This window comes from Talaromyces atroroseus (genome assembly GCF_001907595.1).
Source record: "Talaromyces atroroseus strain IBT 11181 chromosome Unknown scaffold_0, whole genome shotgun sequence".
NCBI lineage: Eukaryota > Fungi > Ascomycota > Eurotiomycetes > Eurotiales > Trichocomaceae > Talaromyces > Talaromyces atroroseus.
The window spans coordinates 2,672,974-2,700,759 of record NW_017971432.1 but is presented as its reverse complement, the minus strand read 5'-3'; the positions used below and the strand labels follow the sequence as shown (position 1 = coordinate 2,700,759).

The window sequence follows — 27,786 nt, the reverse complement described above, 5'->3', positions numbered from 1 at the left end:
TTTTAGAGCAGCTTATTTAATAGATTTTTATATATTTTCTAATTTTTTAATAATCTTCTCATCTAATTCTGATTTTTCTACTAGATTATTTTTTAAGTTTAAAATAACATTAAATATTTCTTTAAACTTAATAGGTTCCTATAAATTATATTATTAAATCAGCTAAAATAGATTAAAAAATATATCTTTATTAAATATAATATTACAAGTTCTAATAATAGCCCATTAGCCTAGAATCTAAATCTAAAAAATATTAGAAGATTTAATTTTTATAAGATATTTTATCTTTATATGTTCCACTATCTTTTAGAGATATAGAATATTAGGAATCTTTTAATATATTTTATAATTAAAGGTTTTTAGTATTCCTAAATATAAAATATTATTCTAATTATAAGAATTCTAAATAATCTTATAAAATATTTTTTAATTAAATTATTAGTTTAACTATTAATTTGCTAACTAAACTATATATTATAGTTTTTCTAGCTAAAATAAATATAAAAGATTTACTCTATATATAAAGACTTTTATAAAAGTAATTAAAAATACTTCAAATCTTTTTATTAGATTATTTTACTTATATATATAACCTGCAGCATATTCTTATTTAATATTTATTTTTCTATAGAATAAGATATATTTATTTTCTAATGCTTGCTTATTATTAATATAAGTAAATTTAATATTAAAGCCTCTCCTTATAAGATTTTCTAGAAAATTATAAATTAGTTCTTAGATCTTTTTATCTTACATAAAAATAATTTTATAATATTATAAATAAAGGCAATAGAAATAAATTATATACTTTATACTATTATATAATCTTTTAATAAGAATAAGATTAAAATAAATAATCTTTTAAGATAAGCTTTTAGTCCTTTAAGATTATTATAAGATTTAAGCTAATATTTTTACTAACTTATAATATTTATAAAAAAATATATTAAAATTATTAGAAATATATACTCCTTGCATATTCTTTTTAAAATAAATAAAAATCTCTCTATTAAGATACTCTAGATAATTATACTAATATTAACAGAAAGCAGTTAATTTAGTAATCTATTTTAAGTATAAAATTAGCCTCTTAGCTATATATACTATACTTATTAATAATTTATTATATTTAATAACAATTTAATTATAATACTTAGAGATTTTTATAATTTATATCCTTTCTAAATCTTTCTTTAGAAGATATAGAATATTATTATAATTATCCTAGTAAAAATCCTTTTCCTTATATTTATTAGTAGAAATAAGACTAATTAACATCTTTAGATAATATAATATATTATAAAAAATTATTAGCTATCTAAATTCTATTCTATCTGATATAGTAAAAAGAACCTTAATTATATTAATATTATATATTAATATTTAGCCTTTTAATATACTGATAAAGTTAATAATTAAGTTAAGATTTTTAAAGATAATAAATTAACTTTTAGTATTATAAATATAATCCTCTAAGCTATTATTATAAATAAAGCTTTCTATAAGTATATCCTTATTAATCTAATAAGAGGAGCTTTCTTCTAGAGTAAGTAACTAGTCTAATTAGAAATATATTAATTTATATGTTTTTAACTTTATTAAAGATTGTATTTTATACTCTTTAATAAACTTAATTAGAAGAAAATATCTAATAATATTTTTAATTATTACTCTAATCTTCTCTAGATTAAAAATCTAGCTTTTTTCTTAAATCTATTTATTATAGTATAAATAATCTTTCTATCTAAGATAAAGATTTCTAGAAAGAATATATAAATAAGATTAGTTATCTTTCTAATTACTTTTTCTATTACTTTTATTTCTTTTTAATTAATTCTAACTAGTAGATATAAAAATTTTTAAATCTTTTTTACTAAAAGATTTCTTACTTCTTTAGGTTATATATATCTTTAAATTTAAGTTTTTTTTAATCTAATTAATAATCTTCTTATTAAATTAAGAGATTAATATCTCAAAAATAATATTTTTAATAATCTTAACTTGCACTAAATAGACTTAGTAAAAGCTATTAAAATTAAATTTAATAAAGTTAAAAAAATTATATAAAGATTATTTTATTTAATCTAAGAAACTATTAATATTAAATTTTCTTATTTTATTATATATTTTTATTTAATTTAATATCCAAATAGTAAGATCTTTACTTTTTAATAATCCTAATCTTAATTTAATTTACTTACTAATAATCCTACACTATATCTCTTAATTTAATAATTTAAAATAAATTAACAACATTTTTAATATATTATAAATCTTCTTCTTATTAAAAATTAAGGATTAAGCCATTATACTAACTAACTTATTTATATAAGAAAGAATAGCTTTAAAAATCTATTTTTTCTTCTTATACTCTTCTATTTTCCACTTATAATTAACTTTATTAATCTTATTTTTAAAATTATCAGAAATAAAAGAATATTTATTTAATTTAGAATTTTTAAGATTAAGATTAATATATTCCTAAATTTTTCCTTATCTTACTCTAATTTAAATTAATTTAAACCAATTATACTAATATAATTATTTAGTTAAGTTAACCTTCTTTTAAATTATTGCCATTATTTCAATACTAAATTTATAATATTTTAATAAGATTACCAGCATCTATTTCTAATAAGAATTATAAATTAGTAGAGGTATAATTCTTAGATATGTAGATTAAGAATAACTTTAATAATTAGGATTTAGCTATTTATAAGCTCTTATATCCTATTAACCAGTTTCTTTTCTAAATTAGTAAAATCTAATGCCATCAAGACATATTATTATAATAATAGATTCAGAACACTGTATTAGCTAGTATTAAAAATACTATATAATCTATATATCTAACTAAAGAGAATATTCAGGGGTTATTTAAGGCCATATTTATGATCAGAATAGAGGTCAACTAAGACACGTATCTGATGCCTATTCTGGCCAATTAGGTGCACCTCTGTGAAATACGGTGTTGGTTGTGGATTACATGCTGTATTCGGAATAGCGGTCATAATCCGCTGTCACCCCCCCATGGACATAGCTCAGTGATCCGCAGCTGAGCGCACTGATTTGCTCACTGGGCAGAATGTATACCTTCATACCGCTGGCACGTGCCCACTATCGTGACCTTGAGCAAGTTAAGCTATAATTCGGGAGATTCAGGAGGACACAAAGAAGGTGGATGAAATTCAATTTTAATTTATGCAGGCATTATTATAAAGAGATCTGTCAGTGCTATTAGTGAGGCATAGTATACTCACTTGTGATCTACGGCTTACTGTTAATTTTACGGTTATAACTGGAAATCTGGTCTCGTATTTGGTCGGATTTACCAATATATTAAAGGTATAGTTACATTAATGCTTACGACTAATAGAGCCTGGTGCCCTTAAAGGGTCCCCTACACTCACAAGAGAGTACCTGTGTAATACATGGTTATTCAAGTAGTCGGTCTGTGTTAATCTATGGTTATATTGAAAAATCCTCCGTCGCCATCCTCCGCCTCAACATGCGATGTCAACTTACGGTATAGTCCTGTTCCAAGAACTTTCTTTTCAAGATGTGAAGTATCCCACAGTAAAGAACTATTCTTCACTCTTGATACGAGGGTAGAGGCAATTTTGGATAACTCCGTAATATTTCCAACGTGCTCATGCAAGCTAGTTCGATTCTGCTGGTTTCTCGAGACATTTTGTTCTGGAGCTTGGTGGTAAGCTGTCTCATTCAGCTTTTCGACAAATGTCATAACGGCCCCGACGATGGCGTACCAGATTCCTTGCAGCTTAGATCTCACGGGATCACTCACGCCATAGTTTGACATGCTTCCGTATCGACCGTCACTGCTCGAAATATATTTATGTCCATGAATCGGCGGCGACTCTTTCATTTCAATCCACTCGCTGACCACCTCTGTATATCGAGACACGATCAGGCTCAGTATACCCATCTCAAATTGGTCCTCCACATGTAACCGGAAGAGATGAAGGAAGTAAGCTGCTGATAGGTGTGTTCCCATTATGTTTGAAAACATTCGAATTGAGTTCTTGGGTGAAGAATTGTTGCGGCAGATTCGAGTATCGTTCCTTGGAAACCACGTCCCCTAGTCGACATTTGACGATACCAATGAGAAAATAAATCTCTTCTGGAGCTGTCTCATCTTGGGGCTGAGCTGCCTTAAAAATGACAAGACGTTTGAAAGAACCTCAAAATATTGATTTTGGACTTGAACAGCGATCTCATCCGGTAGAATTGTATTGTCCTCTCTTATAAAGGATTCAGAAAACTTATTCTCAGTCGTAAGACTGAAAGGTTTAGTTCTATCCAGTCCTGTAATTCTGTCTGGACCCCAATCCAAGATGGCCACAATTAGTGAAATGATTGTTGTTAAATGTATTGTCATTGCTGACGTCCAGAGAATATTTTTCTTTGGATGAGTCAGCCATGACTGAAGCTCCTTTGTAAGCTTGTACCAGGCTTGTAAGTCACATTTGGCCTGAAGCTTGTTTATGGCCCTGAAGAGAGTCGCTTGAAATGAAGCCAAATCATCAATCTCTTCTGCTGCTAAACAAGATGAACAGATGCGTTTGGATCCGTTCAATCGAGAGATCAGTTCACTTTGTCCGCTATAGCCAAACCAGGTTCACATAGATTTTCTAGTAGCATTACTAGCAGAAGAGTTCTGAGCTCTAAGGGGGATGGCCCAGCACAATATTCGTACTTGCTCACATTTCCTGCAACTTCAAGAAGATGTGACTGTAGCCTGTAAGGCTCAGTTTCTAGTTCCCTTCGGACGTGAGGGGATGATTCGACGAAACCAACATAGCGATCGATTGAGTATGATTGATATAGTATCAAAGCACACAAGTGGGCAAATTTGGCTACTTGTTCCGGTTGAGGCTTCAATCGGAGTTGAACCCATTCATGCACAAGAGGATGCATCGAAATTGTATCTTGAAACCTGGGAAGGCTTGAACCTGGGGGCGTAATTTGACTGGAGTCTTTCGAGATCAAAGATAAGGAAATAAGAAGGCCTAATCGATCACCTAACCGTGCTTGGTGGGCAAGAAATTTCAATTCGTGGCATTGCTGGAGACCCAAACTCCGATGGACTGCGTAGGTTCCAAGATACCACTTAGCCTTCTGTGTGGCTTTCCGGAAGGTGTATATTGGGATTTCAGATGGCGCAAAAAAACCCAGCAGTTGTAGAAGCTTGACAGAGTCGGGGTCCTTTTTTTGTAGGTAATCAAAAGAAAGTTCCCAAGTTGACATGACTGACCAGGGATATTCAGCATTTTCTGGCATATACTTCAGAAGAAACTCGCGGTCCTCGTCTTCTCGAGCAGTCAGAAGCTCAAGGTATTCGGCGCAGCTAAATGGATCGTTCGCTCGAATGTAGGCTGCTGCCTGACTCAAAGCTAGAGGAAATCCATGTAGATTTTTTACGATCTCTCGGATCTGTGGATATTCGTTATGCTGTTTAACGTCTGAGAAACTTATTTCCGTCTTGTTTCGTAGCCGAAGGAAAAGAAACTCTCCTTCCAAAAAGTCTGGTTCGTCTAGCTTGAATGGATATGGTGTCCCCGATCCCAATATTAATCTTTTGTTCCTTGAAGTAAACATGACTTGACCAGGCCCAGAAGAAGGAATAAAGTGGTTCACGTCAAAGGATATATCATCAAAATTGTCCATTACGACTACCCATGAGACATAACTTTCAATCCATGCTTTGATCAAACCAACCTCATTTCCGGGTTGACTGTGCATGCGAACAATATCTTGGATGGTTGCAATGGCGGAGGGTAACCGCGAGTAAGCGTCTAATTGTTGACCAAGCATTTTGTACTGTGACTCAAGCTTATTCAAACTGCTGGCTGTGAACCAAAAGATAGGTCTTTCTTTCTGTTCTTCACGTAAGAGGTGGCAATACTCCGCCACAAGTTGCGTCTTCCTGTGGAGTTAAAGTAATTATAGTTAGTTTTTTATAAGAAATACTGACGAAAGAACTTAAAGGCTTACCCAACCCCACCTAGTCCATGGATTGCTAAACGAAGCGGTAGCTGCTGGTTGGGATGAGTATTGGAAGCGAAATATTCTCTGATTAAAGATAATTCCTCCTTCCTTCCTGTAAACTTTGGATTGCGGGATTTGCGAAAGCAAGACTCTTCCAAGTCACGTAGCGGATCGAACGGCTTCATATTAACTAGCAATAACTCAGAAAACTATCAAACATGTGTTGTGTGAAGCGAATAGTTACCTTTGGGTGCTAATGGAATGGGAGTAGGTACGACATGACCCCTGGTCTCGGTGGAAGCAGAATATGCTAGGAAATATTTACAACGCATTAGATTGGGATCACGAGAAGACATTTCGGTGCGAGGAACATACCTTTGTCTGTTTTAGGATAGAGCTCAATTAGTGCTTTTGCCGTCGATGCAGCAGTTGCAGCAGCGAAGCCCTGCCAGTCTTTATTTTTATGACTATCTGCATAGTCACAAACACCTTTGATTACAATGCTTGGGAAAACCTCCCATACCCCAGCTCCTTCCATCTCAAACGCAATGATATTGTCCTGGCGAGAAATATTATCACGTAGCTCAGCAGCCTTCATTACCGTGTCTCCAGATCCAATTGTACCAAAGTGAATCTCTGGGGGAGGGGGAGGAGGCACTACAACTTGTGTTTCTTTGAAGGAAACGAATCTATTTTCTTCGCGAGAAAACTTATTATCCGATGGTAGTGAAGAGGCACCTTCGGCTTGTTGATGGCTTTCAACCAAGGTTTGATTCTTGAGGATCCTCTTTCGAGGAATCAGGTAGACTTTATCGCAATGGAGTTCTGAACAGGAAGAGACGAGCGCTTGATCGCAAACAGGATCCAGCCCATGGCTACATCGATTGCAAATTTCGCATGTATCAGGGCCCTGGTGCTTGTGGCGATATGTTGACTGGTACAACCTGTCCTCAAGAATGCCGGGATATGCATATTCATCCGGATTTACTTCGGTCACAAGTGAAGTCAAATATCTCGTAGATTGGTCGTGCAGACGCTGGTGACGGATGCGGGTTTGTAGGCTACTGACAAACCCTCGAATATCCTGATTCGGTCGAGATAGGCTGTCTAAAAAATTGTTCTTTCTCGCGAAGCCATCGGGAAAACGTCGACCGTAATCGTACTGGATGACCTGTTCACTGATGACGACGTCGCCTAATAGGATTTCTCTATCACTACACGCGTAAGGCACGCCTCCACAAACACCCACGATCAAAGCAAGCTTGATCCCACGGTAACTCGACCGAAAACCGGCTGCTGCACTGGCAGCGGCCAATTTGCCCACAGCCGGCAACAGTACAAGTACGGCATTGAATTGTCCAAGTAGTCCGTGTGTATAATGGTTCTGGTCCCCAACGCTCGGCCATAGTCTTCACCATAGTATTTTTCGTCGAAAAGGCTTGCGACGGCGTCGAATTCAAATTGCAGAGCGCAAAAGATTGCGATTTCAAACCCATCACGACGCAGCGGCCGGGAGGTGGTGCTCTGTGCCATTTAGCCGATGTCTTCTGATAGTAACTCATTAGTTTGTATTCATATTCATCCAAGACGAGTGATTAAGTTATGTGGAGTAGATGATGATCTACTTAAGTACTCATACCAAGGCTGATTGTTACTCAGGCGCCTACCCCTCCTGCACCTGATGGCCGAATGCACTAGCCAGAACCGTGAAGGTGTCGGAAACTTCGCCGAACCACCGTCGAGTATAGCTAGGATAGCTATTAACGGGCGAAGTTAATAGGCTTCTGGAGTACGAAAGGTGTATAAAACACAAAGGTCTTAATGAAAACAAGATAAAATATCCTAATCAATAGAAGATCGTATACTCAAGTTATCTCAGTCAAGGATTACTTAACACGGTTAATTCAAGACGATAGAAGAAAACTAAATACATGGTAAAGGAGCAACCTTATAAGTTATCCTCCGTCATAGCCTTCATGGACATACTCTGATGTCTATGTTATCTGCATCATATCAATCATAGTCATACTATGATGGACTATGATGACATTCCCAATTAGTCTTAGCTCGTGAGTCTAGGTATATCTTAACCGGCACTGCTGGTGGTTGCTCGGCGGTCAGATTGGGGATTTGGGGCTCCTGTAAAAGAGCTGCAGAAATTATCAATGTGCAGAATACGTGTCTGAATTTTGTAGCGAATGGGTTTGAAATGTAATGGGCTGCTAATAGCAGCTATGTATCCTAGACGAAAGACAAAACTTGGTACTGAAACTACAATAACGTCTACATAGACTACATTTTTAACTAGATACCGCACAATGATATTGACAGTGTCTATTGAGTATTGATTGGCCCATATTGTTTATATACTTGGCCCCCTAACATTTGTATCATGATTGAGAAACTGATGGGCCCTTAACTTAGCATGCTTTCTTCCTTCTGAAAAATTGAGGCTTATGGTGTTGAATCTGCGCGTCATCAAATCCGCCATCCGGATTTGGCCCACGATTGCTAATCATGTACAAATTACTAGGCATTACCACTTACCGTATTTCGTAACACAAATATTACCTAGGTAATTATCAAGGCCAGTCAGTCAGATCATGGGAAGAACCAATTCTTAATTCAATTTTATTCAAAATTCAAATAAGTCTCTGGGCTTAATTTGCATATTTCTGGATCGTTTTAATTTAAATACGAAATGTAAAAATTGTCGCGTTTTGACTGGCCTGTTACTGATTGCTCTCACCGAAGATCTGCAACATCATCTAAAAGTGGAGCCCACTGGAAACGTTGTCCCTCATCCAGAGCTCTCATCCTCTTACACTTAACTCAAAAAACTACTGCCCCTACAAACATAATCATGGTTTATACGATTGTCGTCCGTAAGTGTTAACACATCCACTACAACAACAATACATCGTACTAACGTCCTCCAGACCTACGGGCCAAGCCCGACGAGGAATCCATTTCCAAGCTGCACGCGAAGCTCCTCGAAGCCTCGGCTGTGTACTCGAAAGATCACGAGACCCTCTCGTGGTTTGTCATGCAGTCAGTCCATGACAAGCAAGATTTTACCATCGTCGAACGCTACCTGAATGAGGGTTCGCAGAAATATCACCTGGAGAATCCGTACTGGAAAACCTTTGATCCCTATGTCATACCCCTCTTGGAAAAGGAAATGGACCTGAGGAGGTTTGAGGAGCTGTAATTAGACTTATCAAGTGCACAGACTGGCCATATAGTCCAGGGATAGGAATGTATGTATAGTTCCAGCGGCTGATGCCGGATTGCACCATGTCTAGGTACGATCTTAAAGCAGAAACACTGCCATAATGACACAGTTTAGTCCTCGAACATTGGCTTAGACAAGATTTTCTTCGCCACTAGAGACCTTTAATAACTGTAACAGTTCATATAAGTCACTTCCTGGGAGAGCCCAGCACATACGACCATAGGGTGTGGAAAACAGGGCTTCCCGTCCGCTCAGCCGTACTTAAGCCACACGCCGGCCAGTTAGTAGTTGGGTGGGTGACCACCAGCGAATCCTGTCTGTTGTATGTTTTTTCACCATTTTTTGATACTTAATTCTTCTTTTTGCCAGTCAGTCAGACATCTTGTAGTAGTTGACGCTGCAAAACTGCGTCCTGATTGGCGTTCTTTGTAGATCATAAGCGTGCCGTCCCCCAAACCAAAAGTAGCTTAGTGCGCCGGAAATGCTCTCCGCGCCAACCCTACTTGACTTCTTTGTTGCTTCTCCTGATCTTTTTTATTCTTTTCGCTCACCTCCCAACTTCCAGGATTGCCTGCACTTCTCAATGTCGACCCTCAGCAGAGTAACTTCAAAGCTGCTCCGTTCAAGAAAACACGAAGACCAGAACGACCGACAAGTTGACCCGGCAAGCCAAATCAGAGACACATTTTCCATCTTCCTCTTGGACGTCTTGACCGACCTCGAGAGCCAGAGAAAAAAATCCCACATCTTCGACCCAAAACTCTTTGGAGAGTATGGTATCACGCCTGAGGCCTTCAATCCAGATGACAAGAGCTCCTGCGAGGATGAGGATCCGCATCCCAATCGTTTCTTTGTGCCAATGAATCGGGAGACGCACGAAATCTTTACACCTGATTTGAACACAGACTTTGCAAAGGAATATCATGCCCGAATAGGCGAATTGCATATTCTAAAAGGCGGGGGAAAGTAAACGCACCCCAGGGTCAATTATCACAACGCTGGAACGTTATGCACAGCATTTGCCGTCGCCTTCTCCGGCATGCCATACAATAGAATGGGGGGAAATCAGGAAGGCAAGACACCGATTTTGCTTTATGAATTGACCACTTGGAAAGAAATGTATGTCAACGATCAGGGGGCTCCGATAAACCAACATTAACTCTATTGCAGAGGTAATCAGAAGGAAGTATTTACAGACTCCCGCGGCTTCCACATTCCTCAAAATTGGTCTGGCGATTACCGAACGCAATCTGAAAATATTTGGACCGCAAAAGACACGACCCACATGATGGCTACTATGGCACTTGCTTACGAACATGACGACGATATTCTTTTCGTCGCCGAGATTGAATTTATCGTAGCACTTATGGTTGGTCGACTTGCCAAACATCCCAAAGGCCAAACTATCGTGCCTGTAATGTTGTTCACATTTACAGCCGATAAGTACGGCAGGATCGTACAAGCTCATTTGAGTGATAGAATCCCTTGTTGTCCGGCGGAGCAAGTTTTATGACCTCAATGCAACAAAGGATGCTCATTTGAGCGTCTTCCTTCAGCACGCGATGGGCCGTTTGCAAGGAGGAATACAGATGCGCAATCGTCCAGAAATCAGGTCGGTCCTTAATGAGAAAGCCTACACAATTTAACAAACCGAAAGTCTGAAACCACTGAACAGCTCGACATCTGATTAACATGAAATGTTTGTTTTTTCTTCTTCTCCTTTCTCAATTTGGAAATTACGAAATGATTGAATAAATAAAAGAGCCTGAAATAGCAGCAAAAAAACATACAACAGACAGGATTCGCTGGTGGTCACCCACCCAACTACTAACTGGCCGGCGTGTGGCTTAAGTACGGCTGAGCGGACGGGAAGCCCTGTTTTCCACACCCTATGGTCGTATGTACTAGAAAGCTGAAGATAATGATTTATAAAGGGTAAGTAAAAGGCAACTGATTGTGTAGGGAGTTCGAACGTATTGATCATTGCTTCTCCGCTTAGACTTACCCAGGCCAAGGACAGCAGTGCCAGGCTATTTATGTACTTAGCCGTGAGAATTGACTAGAATTGAAGGCTCCCCTCTCTACTTTTTGTCCTGCACAGCAATGAGCACGAAATTATCAAACATTACAAGATGAAGTTGAAGTTCAGCGTTCCTCATTGGGAATCTTCAAATGGAAGGCAGCGGGGCGCGCCATGCTCAAAATGTACTAGTCCGTTGTTTAAACGCGATAAGCTCTGGAGCTAGACCAAAAGTGGCAGGCGTGGGAGATCGGGTCAATCACACTTATCCTAAGAGTGTGGTGCAAATATAGGAGTGTACGTATATTGGGATTGACAGTACTCTAGGGATCATGATTAGTTCCCCCTGGCGCAAATCCAACCTCTAGTTTAAGCCACACTATTTTGAGGGCTCTCTTAATTGGCAGACTTTTTTTAAAGCATAAATATAATCGGGGTCATGTTCCGTGATATGCAGTAATAAACATGTATCTCGTAGGGGTATAATGAGGGTCCGAGGACTAATATATTTTAAGTGAGCACCGTAGTCACTGCGAAAGATAGGCTTGTCTGCACAATTTGATGTTCGAACTTGTCTTTCTCGCTTTTCCTTTACGGCTGCTTCCGTTTGACCGAGCGCCACTGGATCAAAATACTCCCCACTGTCGCGCAAGCCAAAGCGATAGGGATGTACCAAGTATGCGTCAAGCTCCGATAGATACTCCTCAAAGCTTCCCCGACCGATTCGCCGAACCTCTGTTCTTAATCGCCAAGTTCCGTGTTGTTTAATATAAGCAGGCGACAAGCCATGTATAACATTGCTCAAACTTGACGACATTTCATACGTGAATATCATCTGTGCAATCGTGATACACATAGCCGGACCCATGCTCTGGCTGAACAAGATGACCTGAACCCAAGATTTACATCTGCCCTACTTAACGTTGTCTGCATGGCGGCCTTGGGGCCTTGGAAGCCGATGCCTTTACTGAACTCTACAAATGCTAGGGACGAGTGTAGATCGTATGTTGTCATCAAACCCGCAGCAAATGGTATGCATACGGGAGCGACGATCATGAAGGGGGCATAGTAGCCGAACTTCGAATTGCCAATACCGTGAAGGAAGAGGCCAAGCACCATTCCAACAAGAATGGACTCATCAGGTAGTCGCTCTTACTTGCTGTCCAGAAGTCAGAGCATCGTCAATAAGTGTACTATGGTCAAAAACTGGCCAAAGATTCGTACATGGGATCGAACGGCTTGATTGTACGCTGGTTAGTAACACTCCAAGACATTTGTCATCGCTAATCTGGGCCCCATTGGAATTTTTACTTGTTCTAGACTTTAGGCCGATATTCACGTCATGTTTTATTTGCAACAATAGTACACTTACAAACTATAAAAACTTCTCTTCTAAAAAGGCTATTTTGTATCAGATAGAGAATTTGGAATACTAGCAAAGTCCAGCTCAGCCAATATTTCCCCTGGGATAATTCCAGTCAGTCTTAGACTTCAATGTGCACGGTTATGGTACCCCTTTAAGTCTCGGTAGAGTCACAGACATTGACCTCAATAGTCTATAACAGATAAGTAAGAGTAGGTACTATTTCAGTCGTCCTACTCCACTAAAAATAGAGACAGCAACTTGTGATATAACTAACGGGTTCCGAAGGATATAACGTGACAATATAATGTAAAAGTGAGGTTACTTATACTTAAAACAAATACCGAGTCCTTGCCCTAACAGATACATCGAAATGCAACTAAGCAAATCGGAAAAATCAAGTTGATCTGGGCATGAAGAGCGTAGTATATCGTACCAACAGCGACTAAAAATTCGTCAACCCCTAAAAAGTTATTCCTTCCAGGCATGCTGCATCTCAGCTCGACAGAGCATAATAGCCACAATCTAAACCGAATCAGCACCCATCCCATATAATTAGAAGAAACACACTTACCAGGGTCAGGTCTACTCCGCCCGCAATCCGAGCCTTCCAAACGCTTCTATCACACTTGCGACGAATATTAACTTCAGTCATCTGTATCTCAGCCACATTCGCGCCTCGAATGTTAACCAGAATCGTAAGACCAGCCTGATCTTTCGGACGAATCTCGACCGTAGCTTCTTTGCCATCGTCAGCCTGATTATGGTGAATAAGCAAATTGACAGCATGCTGTTTCCTCAGAAATTTAGTGACGTGCTCTAGCGTACAGAGCTCGCCCCCACTCGAATTCTCGACAGTCCAGTTGCGATTCACACCGTAGTTGAAGAACTTGCGGAAATGGAACAGCGGGGTGCCAGTTGCGTCCTTGACAATGCGGCGCCAGCTCATTGACGCGACGCCTTTGCTCTCTACGGTGAATAGCAGCTCGTCGGATTCGTCGCGTACTTCGACATCGTTGAATACGCGGTCGTGGCAGCGCATGGTGATAGTGGTCTCCCCAGCTTGAATGAAGCCGTCCACTATGGCGACAGGGGACGCTTGGAACTCTAGGAGAGTTTCCATATTTGTAGTTTGTGTTGTTGAGATGGACGAGGATGGATTCTGGGCATCTAGATAGAAAGAAAATGCCAGGAGGGCCGCCAATAAATAAACAAAGGATGAAACTTATAAGTTAGCCCTAAGTTAGTGGTCATCAAGGCCGATTGGGGCTGAGGGCTGAGCCCGAGCAGTGCCACATGCAGTCTTTGTTTGCAGGGATAATTAGTTCACAGTTTCATACGGGGTACATAGTCATTCTATATTGTTCCAAAACTATAAAATTATGTATATAGCCTACACCCCTTATTCAACTTGGGGCCCAAACGATCTATTGGCCAGAAATTCTCCAATCCAAGAATATTGTTACAGTGATGACCTATACTTACATCAAACTATAGGAGGCCAAGATATGCTGACATTGACTAATAACCGAGATCATATTACCTCTTGTCACATATATAGCACCGTGGCCATACCAATATGATAGTCAATATTATTTTCATCACGCTTTGACACGATGCATGGCAAAATACGAGTCCTCCTCACTTCTGCCCTCTCTTTTCTGCTCGGCCTCAGTTTTCCATTAATGGCATGGAAAGCTCTCTCCATCCTGACCGCATCGCCCTATCCGATCATGTGTGTGATCTCCGAGTCCATGGCTCCAGCTTTCCACCGGGGTGATCTCCTCATCCTCTGGAACAGATCATCCTATATCAATGTCGGCGACATCCCCGTTGTATGGTTCGCAGGAAATCCATACCCAATGGTCCATCGCGCTATCCAAGTCTACCACCTCACTACTGATGCGGAGCAAGACCACGGTGCGACGTCGAGGTAATCAATCGTCGTTACACATTGCCCCTATTGGGACCTATGCACTGACCATAGTGCAGACAGTTTATTCTAACAAAAGGCGACAACAATCAATTCATGGATGTCCCGCTGTATCCTCCAGGGCGAGAGTTTGTCTCAAGGGATGAGGTCGTAGGGCTCGTAAGGGGCTATGTGCCTTTGGTTGGCTGGCTGGTTATTTGCTTGCATGAGGTGGTTTGGGGCAAATATTTCATCTTCTTATTGGTATTCTGCTATAGTCTGTTTGGGTGATTAAGTTTATATTCGTAAACAATGATAATAATTATGAAGCACGTAACTGCACTACAATGTACATGATGCTCACCAATAGATTCCCACTGATATCGCTCCACACTGTTGTATGAAGGGACCATTGGGGCCATTTGGATCCATGACAAAATACTTCCCAATAGTTAGTACTTGTCCGCTACCTGACCGCATGCAGATATCAAGAGGCTAATTTACTCCAGATGATGACCAACAATGTAAGGGATATGTATCAACGGGAACCCTATTTTTTATAACTTATCTCTAGGCTATATTGACTGAGGTCATTATTTCAGGAGGATGGTCATACTAAAGTACCTCTCCTCTCCACCGTGGTCATCATGAGTTCAGCTCAACACCCCAGCTCCTCCGCCAAGATGTACATCTATATAATTTTGAGATAAATGCCTTATTCTCAGGGGGCTTGGCTGTTTGGTATCTCATCGAAATCTGGCATAGGATCTCAAGAGTCTGACATCTCGAGGCCAATGCGGCCAGCTGAACATTTTTCAGCACCTCAATAGAAGGGGGAAATGTCAACATAGGTTCAATCTATTGGGTCACAACGGTCAGCAAGCAGGAGTATCTTGAATTTGGCCAACATGGCGACAGTCAGGTATGATGGCGATTCTGAGGTATATAAGCGCCCATCTCGCCTCTCCGGACTATCGTCAACAACTCAAAAAACAACAGTCTTCCAGTTTTTTTTTCGAATCAACTCTCCTCTGAAAAAACAATCAAAATTTCATTCTAAATACTATTCTCCCTTCCTATTACCAATTCAAGATGCACGCAATCAGCAAAGTCCTCGCTCCTACCGTTGCCCTTCTCACAATGGTTCAGTACTGTCCTGCTCCCTTCATTTCCGCCATAGCAGGTGTGGTTGCTGGAGTCACAGCTTCTGACACAGCTGCTGTTGTTGGTGCAGCTGCAGGAGTAGCTGGTGCCGTTGAGGGCGGCATTTCCGCCAGTCACAAGAAGAGGGACATACCTCGCCCTTTCAACAGCCGCATCAAGAAGCGCCAGGATTTGTCAAACTTGGGCTTGGGCACTGCCTATCCTGACTGTCTCGATGAGCTGAAGGGCACCACGCTCACCTTCTCTCGTCCCTCTGACAATAGTAAGTAATATTGGTAGCTTTGAAGATGGCAACTTGTTAACAAAGATCCTTCAATAGCCGTGCTTGTCTCGGGCATGCCTCCTGGTAAGATCTACTTCATTCTTCTGCTCGAGAAAAGAAGACACGCTGATAAATGATATAGCATGCATGGCCTTGTGCGGTGTTCTCACCGGCATTTATAATGAGGGAAACCCAGTGCCCGAGAGCAGCTCCTCCGTCAGCTTCACCAACCTCTCCTCTGAGGATATTCAGCAGATCCAGAATGCTCTCGACGTTCACCCCAATTACAACCCTTGAGGGATCGGCATTGGAGCGAGCCGAATAGGCAGTTGAGAAGTGCTAGGATTGAGTTCTAGGATCGGTCTTTTTTTTTTCTTTTCTTATTTCTACCTTGTGATATGGTTTGTCTACATCGATTGTATTTATATATGATACTATGGCGCTTCCTTGGAATGTAATTTCAGTTCATGCCGTACTACAGTATGAAATTGTTCCTGATACTTTAATATCCGCTTCGTGACCTTGGATAATTGGTTTGATAATCAACATCATGTGGATCAAGTTGATTCATACAAGATACATGAATTACTCAATTATAAAATGAAATTAAACAATCATCCAGTAAAGTATCTTTGTAGCTGGGCTAGCAACGTCTAGCTGACTGTGCACGTTTCTCCGCCCCCATACACTCTTTATCTCATGCATAAGTTAGGGCTGTCATCAATCGTCGGCGATTATTCACTACAAACGTATTTAGTTCCTTCAAATTGGTCTCCCTATCCTGCTTCCTATCTTCTTCTATGTTTTACTGACTGAGTGACTTCTTAACATTCCTACTTGTTCGCCTGTCTCCTTGTCATTAATGCCAGCCATTATTAGCACAATACTAGGAACTACCTTCAAGATTCCATATAACATGAAACTCACCATGCATATTTTGCTATGTTGTGTTCCAGTTTTGTTTCTCGCTCTTTCGGGCGCAGTCTTCACAGCCGCGTTGCATTGCTCAAACCAAAGGCATCGAGTATACTTTCTTCCATTCTTCGTCATCTTTTCAGTCTTGTATTTCACCACCTCTACGTACCTTGGATGTCTTCTTTCCTGCCTCGTCAGTCTCTGGAGTCTGGGCGTATCGCTCTATATCCTCCACATTATTTCTCTACTATATATAGAGAAATGGCCAACCCCGCGTCCCTCCCCTGCTCAACATCAGACTGCAAACTCGAATTCACTACCATGGCAGCACTTAAATCTTCGAGTCACCTATAAGCTCTGGGGAAATCCACAGCTCCTTCCTACAGCTTCAGTTAACTCGGACTCAGAAGTCCCCTACTCAGTCTTTTTCTTCCTGCGTCTTGTCAAACTACCCATATACTACTACTTCCACTCATACCTCATACCATTGATCGTTTCAGAAACGATAATCGGATTCTTCCCCGAAGACGTTGCCCCTCTACAACAAACTCTGATCCGCCGTCTCCACGAAGTCACCGCGCGCGAAGTTGTGCTGCGAGGCTATACAGCCGTCATCTGGATCTGGGAAAGCATAGTGTTCCTAGATAGCGTCAATGTCCTGCTGGCCTGCTTCTTTGTTCTGGTTGGCCTCGATCAGCCCAGCGACTGGCCCGCTCTGTTCGGAAGTCTCACATCGGCAACGAGTCTTCGTAGGTTTTGGTCGAGTTTCTGGCACAGACTTGCGGTCCGGCCGTATACGAACTATGGCAAATTGCTTGCGCGCAGTTTACGATTGGAGAGTGGATCTTTCGTGTCCAAGACGGTCGTGGCTGGTGTGGTCTTTGGGCTTTCTGGCGCTTCTCATTCGGCTGTTAGCTGGCAGCTGGGTCATCGTGAGTGGGCTCTGGATATATTCTGGTTCTTTCTCAATTTTATTGGCTGTTTTGTAGAGGTTTTGTGGCTTTCTGCTATCCGGTGCTTTGCGAAGTATATGAGGTTGTCTCAGGAGCTGAGGATGGTTGAGCAGAGTTGGTTTGGGAGGTTTGTTGGCTATGTCTGGGTGTTTGCGTTTTTCTTCTGGAGTATGCCAAAATGGAGATATCCAAGTACTTACAGACAAGCAATGGAGGTGAGAAGGTGGGATGTAGTTCTAGGCCGTGACTAGTACTTAGTGATACTGTTCGGCATTTACATAGATATTCATTAGAGGTTGATAAACACAAGCTATATGTGGTATGCTTCTGGAAGTTGATATTTATTCCAACTTAACTGTATCATTCAAATATTCACCTATCCACTCACTTTTATTTTTCACAACTTTCCAATCTACCGGGGAAATTATACTCGGCAGGACGTGATGGACCACTACCAGCCACAAAGCAGTGGTTCAAACTGTCATACAAATGAAACCTCAGCATTTCCATTGCCTTCCAGGCTGATGTAGAGGTCCTTAGAGTTATCCACAGTGACTTGGTAATCTTTCATCCTGAAGGATCAGCATCGACTCCTTTATTTGTTTGCTTGGCTCCACAGGACTCAAGGCACGGCATCCAAGCTAGTAAGTAGTGCCAATTCCGAGCGGCAATTGATTCACAGGTGTATCAAGGCTTAAAGCCAGACTATCTGCTATATCAGCCCGCTTTTCAAACTCCTGCGCGTCCGAAAGTAGTCCTCGAGATCCCTCATCGGTATGGTCTTAGCCAAGTGAGGCTATATACCGAAATCGGCGAATGACACATCGATACATGGTTTCACTAGGGATTGGCATCAAATGCAACCAACTACAGGGGTCTCGACAGCTGCAAGGGGGGCAGCCATAAGCCCACCCAGACTGTGGCCCAGGATATAGACTTGATCCGAACAAATGTCTGGATGAGACTTCAGACGCCGTATTGCATGCAGTGCATAGCCGTATTCTACAGTAAGAGTAATGATCCTCTGTTTATTGTGCCGAAATAACCGATGGCTAATTCTAACTATATGAACTTATTTTATACCTAGGTAACCCTCTATACCACGTATTAGTTTTCTGTTTCTTTATTCTAGTGGTTGGTTATTATACATGTCTCTGGAAACTTGCAAACAAACAGATACAGCGCTACTTCGCATTTTTGATAAATTCCTCAAGCTTCGCCGTCTGCTTCCCGTGCTCATCAAAGTTACCAGCGTCTAACCATTGCTCAAAAGCTGCCTCATACCCTCTCTTCCCTTCCCCTCCAACCCACTCACAATGCAGTGTGGAAAACCACGCTGTGTCTCTATTCCGGCCCCTGACGATCTGATGATGCCGGAACAGACCCTCAAAAGAAAACCCATATCGAAGAGCAGCTTTTTTCGATGGCTCATTCAGGTTGTTACATTTCCACTCCAGCCGCCGATAGCCAAGGTCACGAAACGCATAGCGGGCCAAAAGGTAGAAGACTTCTGTGGCAGGCGTGGTCCGCTGCAGGGCGGAGGAGTACATGACATGGCCTACTTCGATGGAGCGGTTCGCAGGAACGATGTTTAAGAAACTTATGTATCCCACCGGTGTATAGTCATCGTCTTTTGCCGCTTTAACTTTGATGGTCCAAAAGAAGGGGTCTTCTGATTTCTCGTATCCGGCTAATAAACACCGCAGTTGTTTAATGTCTGCTGGGGGTCCGGTGGTCATGTAATCCCAGAGCCAGTGATGCTCCTCGCCGCCGATGAGTGGAAATAGTTCCTCTGCATGCGAGGCCTGGAGTGGTTCCAAAGTCACTGTTCGACCTTTGAGAATGACCCGGCCTGGACGAGGTGCAGCTGATGGGTCTGCGACTGGGAATCCCAGTGGACGCGCTGAGTTCTCACTTGGCATTTGTGATTGAGGACGTCGTGTTTATTAGGATTATTATCTTCTGCTTTTCGAAGATTCTTCCCAGTAGGTATCTCGATGAAATTATTAGATTAAGTATTGCTAGATGAATAGTTACGACCTAACTGAATGAGTCATAAACCATTGCGACATTATATTGCGAGTCATCTTGTTTGGCGGGGAAAAATCCGGATACCGCTGATAGAGTTAGGGTTAGGGCTTTGTATGGGCAATCCCAAAGTGAATCAACATTATACTAAGAAAATATGTGTATAGGAACTTACACTTAAGGTGACCTAAAACTAATAATAAATTAGATTAGTGTTCCCACTTATATTAGTTCAAAAACTTTTTTTTAAGATCAATTTGAACTTTTTGGATCGCTGCAACTAAATTTTGGACCGCCGCGACCTGCACGCCCTGAATCAACAACGCCAATGAATGCGTGAAATCTGTAGGCGAAGATGGTATTGAAGTTCTTAGAGGAACATGTTTTATGAGAATGACTAGCCTTAGACAGTTATCTTCTTGTAGCCTCTAGGAAAAGAACTTGGAAGCGATAGAAGGTAGCAGCCATGGTAGTTTGGTCTTCTTCCATGGAAGAGAAAACGTAAAAAAAAAAAAAAAAAGGAAAAAAGAAAATAATTAGTATCCAAGCACACCCCATACACGTTATTGGAGCACTGCCCCTTACCCCTGAGGCCTGGCGATGTGATCTGCAATCAAAAACCGACTCCTTATATAGCAAGCTTCTCTTCGCGAAGAATCTCATTGAGACCAACGACCTATCTGTGTCCGTCTAGGTCCTCTATAGGACGAAGCGGCGCAGAGAATATACAAATTATTGAAGTATAAAGGATACCAGGTTCAAAACGTGTAGATCAATGCCCCGATTCAGAGAGACCGAAGATTATCCGTGAATGCCGTGGAATGGAACATGGTTCTAGATGCATGTAGCTATCAAGTTCAATTGCGTATAGGTCGTGCAATATGCAGCCCTGCGCTCAGTGGCTTGTTCAGGGATATTCCGGGCAACTATTCTTTTTAACACAAGGCACTGAAGGGACGAACGGAGTCTTCTCAAAGGGGAAGTTGGAAGAAATTAAGGTTGTGGCGGGACACATTCTAGAACTTTGATTTATTTTACTTTTTATCTGAATTTTTCTTTTTTCACCCTTCTCTGGATGCGATGCATGTGGTACTACAAAGTAGAGGGAAAAGATTGTCTCCACGGCGGCTAAGAGTATAGCCCTGGACATTAGCGGAGGGCCTCAGGATTCAGGCCTCACTTTACGGCCACCAGGAACATTGCCCAAAAAGGAACTCTCAGAGGACACGCGTCGTCCCTCTCAGAAGCCGAGCTATTCTTAGAGACACACCTCTGATTGGGCCGGGAAGGCAGGAAGGGTCAGTCTGGTGCAGTCCGTACCGACTGAGCTAGCCGTATTGGTAGTAAACACCGACTAGGCTCCTCTGATTGGGCAGGAACCCGCACCCACACCGAGCCACGCCCGCTAAGCCACTTTTGTGCGCTCGAATCTCCTGTCTCGGTCTCAGTCGCTGTTTCCCTCTTGTGAGTCGCTAGTTATCACCGCATCGTCTGTCTCCCCTGTCCGCCCTCGTCCTCATCCTCATCCTCATCCTCATCCTTATCCACGCCGTCTACGACACATCACTCTCTATTTCCATCTTTTACAGTCTGCTCGTTTTTTGTCCGTCGAATTCGGATTACAGCGGGAGGATACATCTTCATACTTCCGACAGCCATTATACCCTCGCTATCGCATATATCATTATCCTAGTTCAATCTGGCCTAACAGACCCAAACCGCTGTTTATTGAACGGGGCAGCAGGATAAGATGGCTGCTCTGGAATTGGCATCATCAACAGCCTCGCCGCTGCCCAACCTGAACGCATCCCACGATCCCGACTTCGATTCCTTTTTAAACTTTGATCAAACCGCCTATCCCATGTCAGAATCGATGAAGTCGAACCCTTCCCTTCTCTCTCAGCCGCCCATGGCAACATCAGACGCCTCTATTCATGACATGAGCCAGTCCTTCTCCGGCCCCAGCCATCAATACGGAGATCACCAACAACAAACTGGCTTTCCACCAGATGCCGTTGCCCACGCCGTGGCATATAATGAAAACTCGATGGGATCTTTGCGTGCGGGTCACCAAGGCTTCCCCATGGTGGACGGCAATTTCGTCCACATGAAACGCGAACGGTCCGCTATTGATTTTTCTACACCGCCCTCTCGCAATCATTCGGAAATGGATATCGAGACCGACAATGCAAACAACAAGGCCTATTTTCTCCCGCATACCAATACTATCAAGTCCCAACAATTTATTGATCCAAATGCTCTAGGAGGCCATGAAATGTCTGTCATGGCTCATGCCGCACCGCAGGCCGGTCGCGTGTATCCAGGCATGCATCAACAGCAAGCTGCCATGGCACGCGCTGCCCAGCAGCACAAACAGCAAATCGAGATAATTCGTCAGCAGCAGCAACAGCAGCAGCAACAGCAAATGCGTCAACAGCATGCCGAGCAAATGGCCCACCAAACACCCACTCAGCCGTTTCCGACAGCTCGGCCTTTACGCCAAATTGATCCCGTTGTTGAAGAACGCATCTCGCGTCTCTTACAACAAATGAGACAGAATAGTATTGGCCAGGACAGCCACTTATCTACTCCTACTTCGTCCGTTTTGCCCCAGATGGCTAAGCTCAAAAAGGATGAAGATGACATGGATGAAGATGAACGCTTGCTAGCCAGCGAGGAGGGTAAGAAGCTCACGAGCAAAGAGCGACGTCAGTTACGGAACAAAGTGTCGGCTCGTGCTTTCCGTTCGCGAAGGAAAGGTATGATTTCATGGAACCTGTGACCATTTCATTGATTCGCATGCTAATCTGGTTCCTATACAGAATATATCACTCAACTGGAGAGTGAAATTGCATCGAAGGCGACCGAGAATAATGAATTGCGCATGCAGAATCACAATCTTATCGAGGAAAATAGTCGCCTTACTGACTTGACTCGAATGCTACTATCCTCCCCGCACTTCTCGGATGTCCTAAACGAGCTCAGTGCGAATGGTTTACCTCCCCAATTCCAAACTGCTCCCCAATCTTCTCAACCCCACGTTCAGCCTCAGCCCCAACCGGCGGTATCCCAGACACCCCTCCCCCTCACTGATGTCACTCAAAGGCCTAGGCAAGAATTTCCTGGTCACCAGCAGAACTTTCAGGTCAATATGGTGATGGTACCTGATAACCGTATGGATGTTTATGCCGCCGGTTGGAACTCGGGGATCGACATGAACTACACCAACGCATCTGTTTTTGCCGTCTTAGAAGTTCCAGATGGTCCTGCTGTTGATTTGGAGGTTCTATCCGGGAAATCTTCGAACTTTATTGAACCATTTTCTGAATCTACCAAGTTGGAAGTTCCTCAGCTTGAGCGTCCCCCTATCGCGGTATCACCGTCTGCTGAAACTATTAAGGGAGTCGCTGACACCACGTACGAGTTGGACGAGTCAGATCCATCATTCGCTTTGTTCCTAGAAGATGTACCTTCAACCTCGACTACTAGTTCACTTGTCTCATTTGTTACTATTCAATCCGAAAAACCCTCCCACTACAAACTTGCTGTCGAACCAACATCTAGCGATATTTCAGCGGCTTCTGTGCGCAGTTTTGAGCGATTATGTGCTAGTATAGATGCTGCATTTGAGCGTGTATGCAGGGTCACTGATCACCTGCTGTGATTTGTTGGTGTCTGAGAGACGCTCTCCTGTTTTATTTTGCACTATAGACTCTTTTGTTTTATCCCTGATGGAGTTTTGCGGGTGAGGAGCAAGGGAAAATACCTTCATTTCCACATTGATTTATATGGATTAGGCCTGCCGAACTTTCTTTCCTTGCCTCTTGAGGTGTTGCCCTAAGCGAAGGGGAAAAATCTGGCTTTGTAAAGCTTTGCCTTGTCTTTTATTTTCTGGATTTTTTATTGCGTTTCCTGTATAAATTTTCTCCCTTTTTACAGCATATATCGTATGTATCTATCTGTTTGTTGAAACCATCTAGCCGTCGAAGAGATATACTCTGATTAGTATGCTGCCTGTCTTTTCCTCCTGAGTTATACCTTGACCTTTCCAATTTTATAGTAAATAGGTTGACGCGGGGACCAATTACAGTCACGGTGCTCACAACCCAATCCGGTTAGCGCAGAACATTCATGGGCGGAGTTTATCGAAAGGAGAGAAAAAAAAAAAAAAAAAAAAATTCCCGAGCGAACCAGTTGCTTCAAGCTTCTTTGTTTCCAACCAGACTTACGTCTTGGTACAGTACTTGTCTGCAATGCTTGTTCTGCATCAATATCTGCCTTCTCCCTCTTCTTAGCCATCGGCGAGCTGCCACATTGGCTTCCCTGCGAGGACTCGGAAGGGTCGCCTTCCCCGGAACACCTCGCCGAACACCACGGCGCCCAACGACTGTCAGCGTGGGTGGTGTTTTTCCCACAGTCTGTTTGACGTCTCGCTACTCGAAGAGGGTTTTTGCTCCCCCACGTGTTTACTCGCGCCGTCTTGCCGACAATCACCCGCTGGCTGAGAAGCAGTCCGTCCTACCAGGCTTACACGTTATTCCAGAACCTCTAAATCCGTACAACAGCTACAACAAAAGTGGCTTGCCTTCTACCTATCTTATCCTTGACCCTAAAGGCAACCGCGAGAGTTCTACCAGCTTATCTGGCACTCCAAGACCCATGAAGTACTCATACCAGGTGCTTAGCACCCCCACAGCTGATACCCCCGGCACGAACATTATTCTTCAATATGAGGGTCAAAACTATCTATTTGGCCACCTTGCAGAAGGAACGCAGCGAAATTTCGTGGAGAACGGTGTTTCGGCGGCTAATTTGAACCAAATATTCATAACCGGAAAATCAAGATGGGCCAACACCGGTGGTGTGCTGGGGATGATTCTCACAATAGCTGACTCGTGGGCTAGTTCGATATCCGAAATGGAAAAAAGTCGCATGACGAAGAAGAATTCTAAACAGTCTGGCAATGCACAGTCGGAACCGTCTCAGCAGCTGACCATACACGGTGGCAAAAATCTCAATCACACGATCGCAACGGCACGCCGTTTCATTTTCAGACGACAGGTGCCTCTCGTAGTAAACGAGTACGATTCGGCCTCTCTCGCTCGCGAAAAGGAGACAGGCGGAGCGACGGACCCCTTCGCACAGCCCACGTGGTCGGACCATAATATCAAAGTATGGGCCATGTCGCTCAGACCTAGTTACGAAAGACGTTTTGAGAGCCCCAAGTCTGGCTTTAAGAGTCCTCGAAAGCGAAGTTTGAATGAATTTGAAGAACGAGATGAGCAACCCGCAACTTTGGATCCTAAAGTCAAGGACCAATTACTACGTCAGCACATTGTCAAGCAAATGCTTGACAGTGATTGGAGGCTTGACACATTGCATGAAGAGAGATTGTCGAATGTCAAAATGCCAGCCACTATCTTTGTCCGGAATGTTGTAACAAAAGATCTTGAGCGATATACTGGACCGCCTCCTGGAAGTCCAGGGTCGGTGCCCGACCTGAGGGTTTTCGTTCGAAAGCCTTGGCCTGCTGCGATGATCGAGAGGCTTCCAGCGACAACCCCATCGTCTGAATCTATGTGCTATTTTGTGCGCAGTGCAGACCAGAGAGGGAAGTTTGATGTACAAAAGGCCATCGAATTAGGCATTCCAAAAGGCCCGGCTTTCGGCCAACTCACGCAAGGCAACAGCTACACTTTCCCAGACGGAAAGGTCGTCACTCCAGATATGGTGCTAGGGCCTACTCGCCGTGGTAGAACTGTTGCCATTCTCGATATCCCTTCCGAGTTATACATTGACGACCTCCTCGCACGTCCGGAATGGCGATCTCAGACCGTGACTGAGACTTTGTCTGCCATTTTCTGGATCTTAGGTCCTGGCGTTGGCGATGATCCCCGTATAATCGACTTCGCGTCACGTATGAAACACTGTGACCATATCGTCTCCAGCACTGACTATTGTCCCAACCACTTGACGATGGTAACTGCTGCCAAGTCGACGATCCGTCTTGCTAGAATTAATAACGACAACTTCATTGTACCGGTCCATGATAACGTTATGCTTCCTCAGAGCGGAACACGACCCGAAGGTACAAAAACAAATACCTCTTTAATACAGAAGCTTCCTTGGAAAGCTGCAAGGCCGGGCCTTTCATTAGACATGGAACCCAAATATGGACTGAACGAGAGCACCGTCTACCCTATATTAAACACTCAACAGTTTATTACTCGGATGCCGAAGGCAGTTCAACAGCGGCTCTCTGTCATCCAGCAGAGACTTCGCAAACCCTCTGTCATTAAGAAGTTTATTGAGATGCGCGAGGGACTTCCTCCCCTAGCAGCTGAGTCTGAGGTCGTTACACTAGGCACAGGGTCGTCTAGTCCCTCCAAGTATCGAAACGTGTCTGCTACTCTTTTGCATGTACCTACAAAGGGATACTACCTGTTTGATTGCGGAGAGAATACCCTTGGTCAGCTGAAAAGAGTTTATAGCCCGGAGAAGCTTCGCGAGGTGATGCAAAATCTTCGTTTGATTTGGGTTAGTCATCTGCATGCTGATCATCACCTCGGCGCCGTTTCCGTTATCAAAGAGTGGTATAAAGTGAACTACGGTCACGACAGGACTGCTTCTGAAGCGGAGACACATAATATGGAAGAAATTCTGAAGCAGAAGAGGCTATGCGTGATCAGTGACAGCATGTTTATCCAATGGCTGGAGGAGTATGCTGGGGTAGAGGATTTCGGATTTAATAGGCTTCTTCCTCTTTCAACTAGCCAATCTTCGGGCACGGCAGGAAAAGTGGATGAAAGAAAGTCGACATTCACTTACCGACATATCCGAGCCGACGGAACATTTGCGAACGAAAGTCCTAAAGCGACAAGTCTGCAGTTTAAGGATCGGTCATCCGATTATAGTGATTTGTTGAGAGAAATGACGGGGCTTAAAGATGTCCGCGCTGTCTTTGTCAACCACTGCCGTGCGGCAATGGCAGTGACTTTGGAGTGGCACGGTGGTTTCAAAGTATCTTACTCTGGAGATTGTCGGCCATCCAAGGCGTTCACAGAGATAGGCAAGGATTCCACCCTCCTTATTCACGAGGCTACCTTCCAAGACGACCTTCGGGGCCAGGCCCTGGCAAAAAAGCACAGCACAGCATCTGAAGCAATTGAAGTCGGGCGGTACATGAATGCCAGAATGGTGCTTTTGACCCATTTCAGTCAAAGATACGCCAAAATCAGCAAACTCGATTCCTCTCATCGACCAGTCCCGGAATTGAGCGACGCGAGAGCAGAATTTACAAACCGAGTAGGCACTTTGGATGTTCAGGATAGCGGATGGCCGGCCGATGGCGACATGGACGTCGGCAACAACGACGATATTGGTCTCTCGATGGTTACTGATTCAAGGAATAGAGTGCGCAACTCGCCGATGCCAGTATGCATAGCGTTTGACTACATGAAAGTGAAGATACGGGACATCCCCATATCACAAATGTACTCACCGGTCTTTGAGAAGCTGATTGCACGTCTTGAACAAGCGGCCGATGAGGAATCCCTCGAATTGAGGGAAAGGGAAATCACAGCAATGCAGGCCAAAAACCCGAAGAAGTTCGGCAAGGGGAAAGAAGCTGCAAAATTGCCCTCTCGTCCTTCGACTGAACGGAAGCATTCGGCGTGGAGTGCTAGTGAGTCGGAGAGCGGCTGGTCGGACGAGAGTGACCTTGATGATGATCGCTCGTCGAGGAAGAGCATAGCATTGCGAAGCTCATAACATGTAACACTATTATTCTTGGACATTCTCCTGGTATTATATTCATACACTATATATTATTATCATTATCTGTCCAGAACTGAGTTGTGCATATAACAATATACAGCTGCCTGGGTCCTAAGGCAACGACATTTCAATCCGTCTTCTGTCCGATC

General features: G+C 42.7%; 9 protein-coding genes across 9 annotated transcripts, besides 5 other annotated features; 5 read left to right on the top strand and 4 right to left on the bottom strand.

The window, feature by feature from the left end:
• Positions 1 to 3,027: part of a repeat region (Identified by RepeatMasker using a combination of RepBase library and repeat library created with RepeatScout) that runs on past the window's edge.
• A 498-nt stretch (positions 3,028 to 3,525) lies between these two features.
• UA08_00962 (hypothetical protein) lies at positions 3,526 to 4,015 on the bottom strand (the record flags this gene model as incomplete). Its single annotated transcript, XM_020260826.1, has 1 exon — positions 3,526 to 4,015. A coding segment is annotated over one exon (490 nt), but the record flags the coding sequence as incomplete, so codon positions are not given.
• Positions 4,016 to 4,605: 590 nt separating this feature from the next.
• On the bottom strand, positions 4,606 to 5,835 carry UA08_00961 (hypothetical protein; the record flags this gene model as incomplete). The annotated part of the gene is made up of 1 exon (XM_020260825.1): positions 4,606 to 5,835. The coding sequence occupies one exon, from the start codon at positions 5,833 to 5,835 to the stop codon at positions 4,606 to 4,608; it is 1,230 nt and encodes a 409-aa protein (XP_020123905.1).
• Positions 5,836 to 6,419: 584 nt separating this feature from the next.
• Positions 6,420 to 6,650: a repeat region (Identified by RepeatMasker using a combination of RepBase library and repeat library created with RepeatScout).
• A 1,072-nt stretch (positions 6,651 to 7,722) lies between these two features.
• Positions 7,723 to 8,036: a repeat region (Identified by RepeatMasker using a combination of RepBase library and repeat library created with RepeatScout).
• An 836-nt stretch (positions 8,037 to 8,872) lies between these two features.
• On the top strand, positions 8,873 to 9,220 carry UA08_00960 (hypothetical protein; the record flags this gene model as incomplete). Its single annotated transcript, XM_020260824.1, has 2 exons — positions 8,873 to 8,894; positions 8,949 to 9,220. 2 exons carry the CDS (start codon positions 8,873 to 8,875, stop codon positions 9,218 to 9,220), a joined length of 294 nt encoding a protein of 97 aa, XP_020123904.1.
• A 228-nt stretch (positions 9,221 to 9,448) lies between these two features.
• Positions 9,449 to 9,621: a repeat region (Identified by RepeatMasker using a combination of RepBase library and repeat library created with RepeatScout).
• A 206-nt stretch (positions 9,622 to 9,827) lies between these two features.
• UA08_00959 (hypothetical protein) lies at positions 9,828 to 10,214 on the top strand (the record flags this gene model as incomplete). Its single annotated transcript, XM_020260822.1, has 1 exon — positions 9,828 to 10,214. The coding sequence occupies one exon, from the start codon at positions 9,828 to 9,830 to the stop codon at positions 10,212 to 10,214; it is 387 nt and encodes a 128-aa protein (XP_020124507.1).
• Positions 10,215 to 11,023: 809 nt separating this feature from the next.
• Positions 11,024 to 11,175: a repeat region (Identified by RepeatMasker using a combination of RepBase library and repeat library created with RepeatScout).
• A 1,606-nt stretch (positions 11,176 to 12,781) lies between these two features.
• Positions 12,782 to 13,750, bottom strand: UA08_00958 (hypothetical protein; the record flags this gene model as incomplete). Its single annotated transcript, XM_020260821.1, has 2 exons — positions 12,782 to 12,820; positions 13,202 to 13,750. The coding sequence occupies 2 exons, from the start codon at positions 13,748 to 13,750 to the stop codon at positions 12,782 to 12,784; spliced, it is 588 nt and encodes a 195-aa protein (XP_020124508.1).
• A 493-nt stretch (positions 13,751 to 14,243) lies between these two features.
• UA08_00957 (hypothetical protein) lies at positions 14,244 to 14,830 on the top strand (the record flags this gene model as incomplete). The annotated part of the gene is made up of 2 exons (XM_020260820.1): positions 14,244 to 14,560; positions 14,620 to 14,830. The coding sequence occupies 2 exons, from the start codon at positions 14,244 to 14,246 to the stop codon at positions 14,828 to 14,830; spliced, it is 528 nt and encodes a 175-aa protein (XP_020123744.1).
• Positions 14,831 to 15,631: 801 nt separating this feature from the next.
• On the top strand, positions 15,632 to 16,262 carry UA08_00956 (hypothetical protein; the record flags this gene model as incomplete). The annotated part of the gene is made up of 3 exons (XM_020260819.1): positions 15,632 to 15,965; positions 16,023 to 16,049; positions 16,108 to 16,262. 3 exons carry the CDS (start codon positions 15,632 to 15,634, stop codon positions 16,260 to 16,262), a joined length of 516 nt encoding a protein of 171 aa, XP_020123745.1.
• Positions 16,263 to 19,017: 2,755 nt separating this feature from the next.
• On the bottom strand, positions 19,018 to 19,755 carry UA08_00955 (hypothetical protein; the record flags this gene model as incomplete). The annotated part of the gene is made up of 1 exon (XM_020260818.1): positions 19,018 to 19,755. One exon carries the CDS (start codon positions 19,753 to 19,755, stop codon positions 19,018 to 19,020), a length of 738 nt encoding a protein of 245 aa, XP_020123746.1.
• A 1,856-nt stretch (positions 19,756 to 21,611) lies between these two features.
• Positions 21,612 to 27,631, top strand: UA08_00954 (hypothetical protein; the record flags this gene model as incomplete). Its single annotated transcript, XM_020260817.1, has 4 exons — positions 21,612 to 22,620; positions 22,684 to 23,495; positions 23,929 to 23,975; positions 24,103 to 27,631. 4 exons carry the CDS (start codon positions 21,612 to 21,614, stop codon positions 27,629 to 27,631), a joined length of 5,397 nt encoding a protein of 1,798 aa, XP_020123747.1.
• Between the last annotated feature and the right edge of the window lie 155 nt (positions 27,632 to 27,786).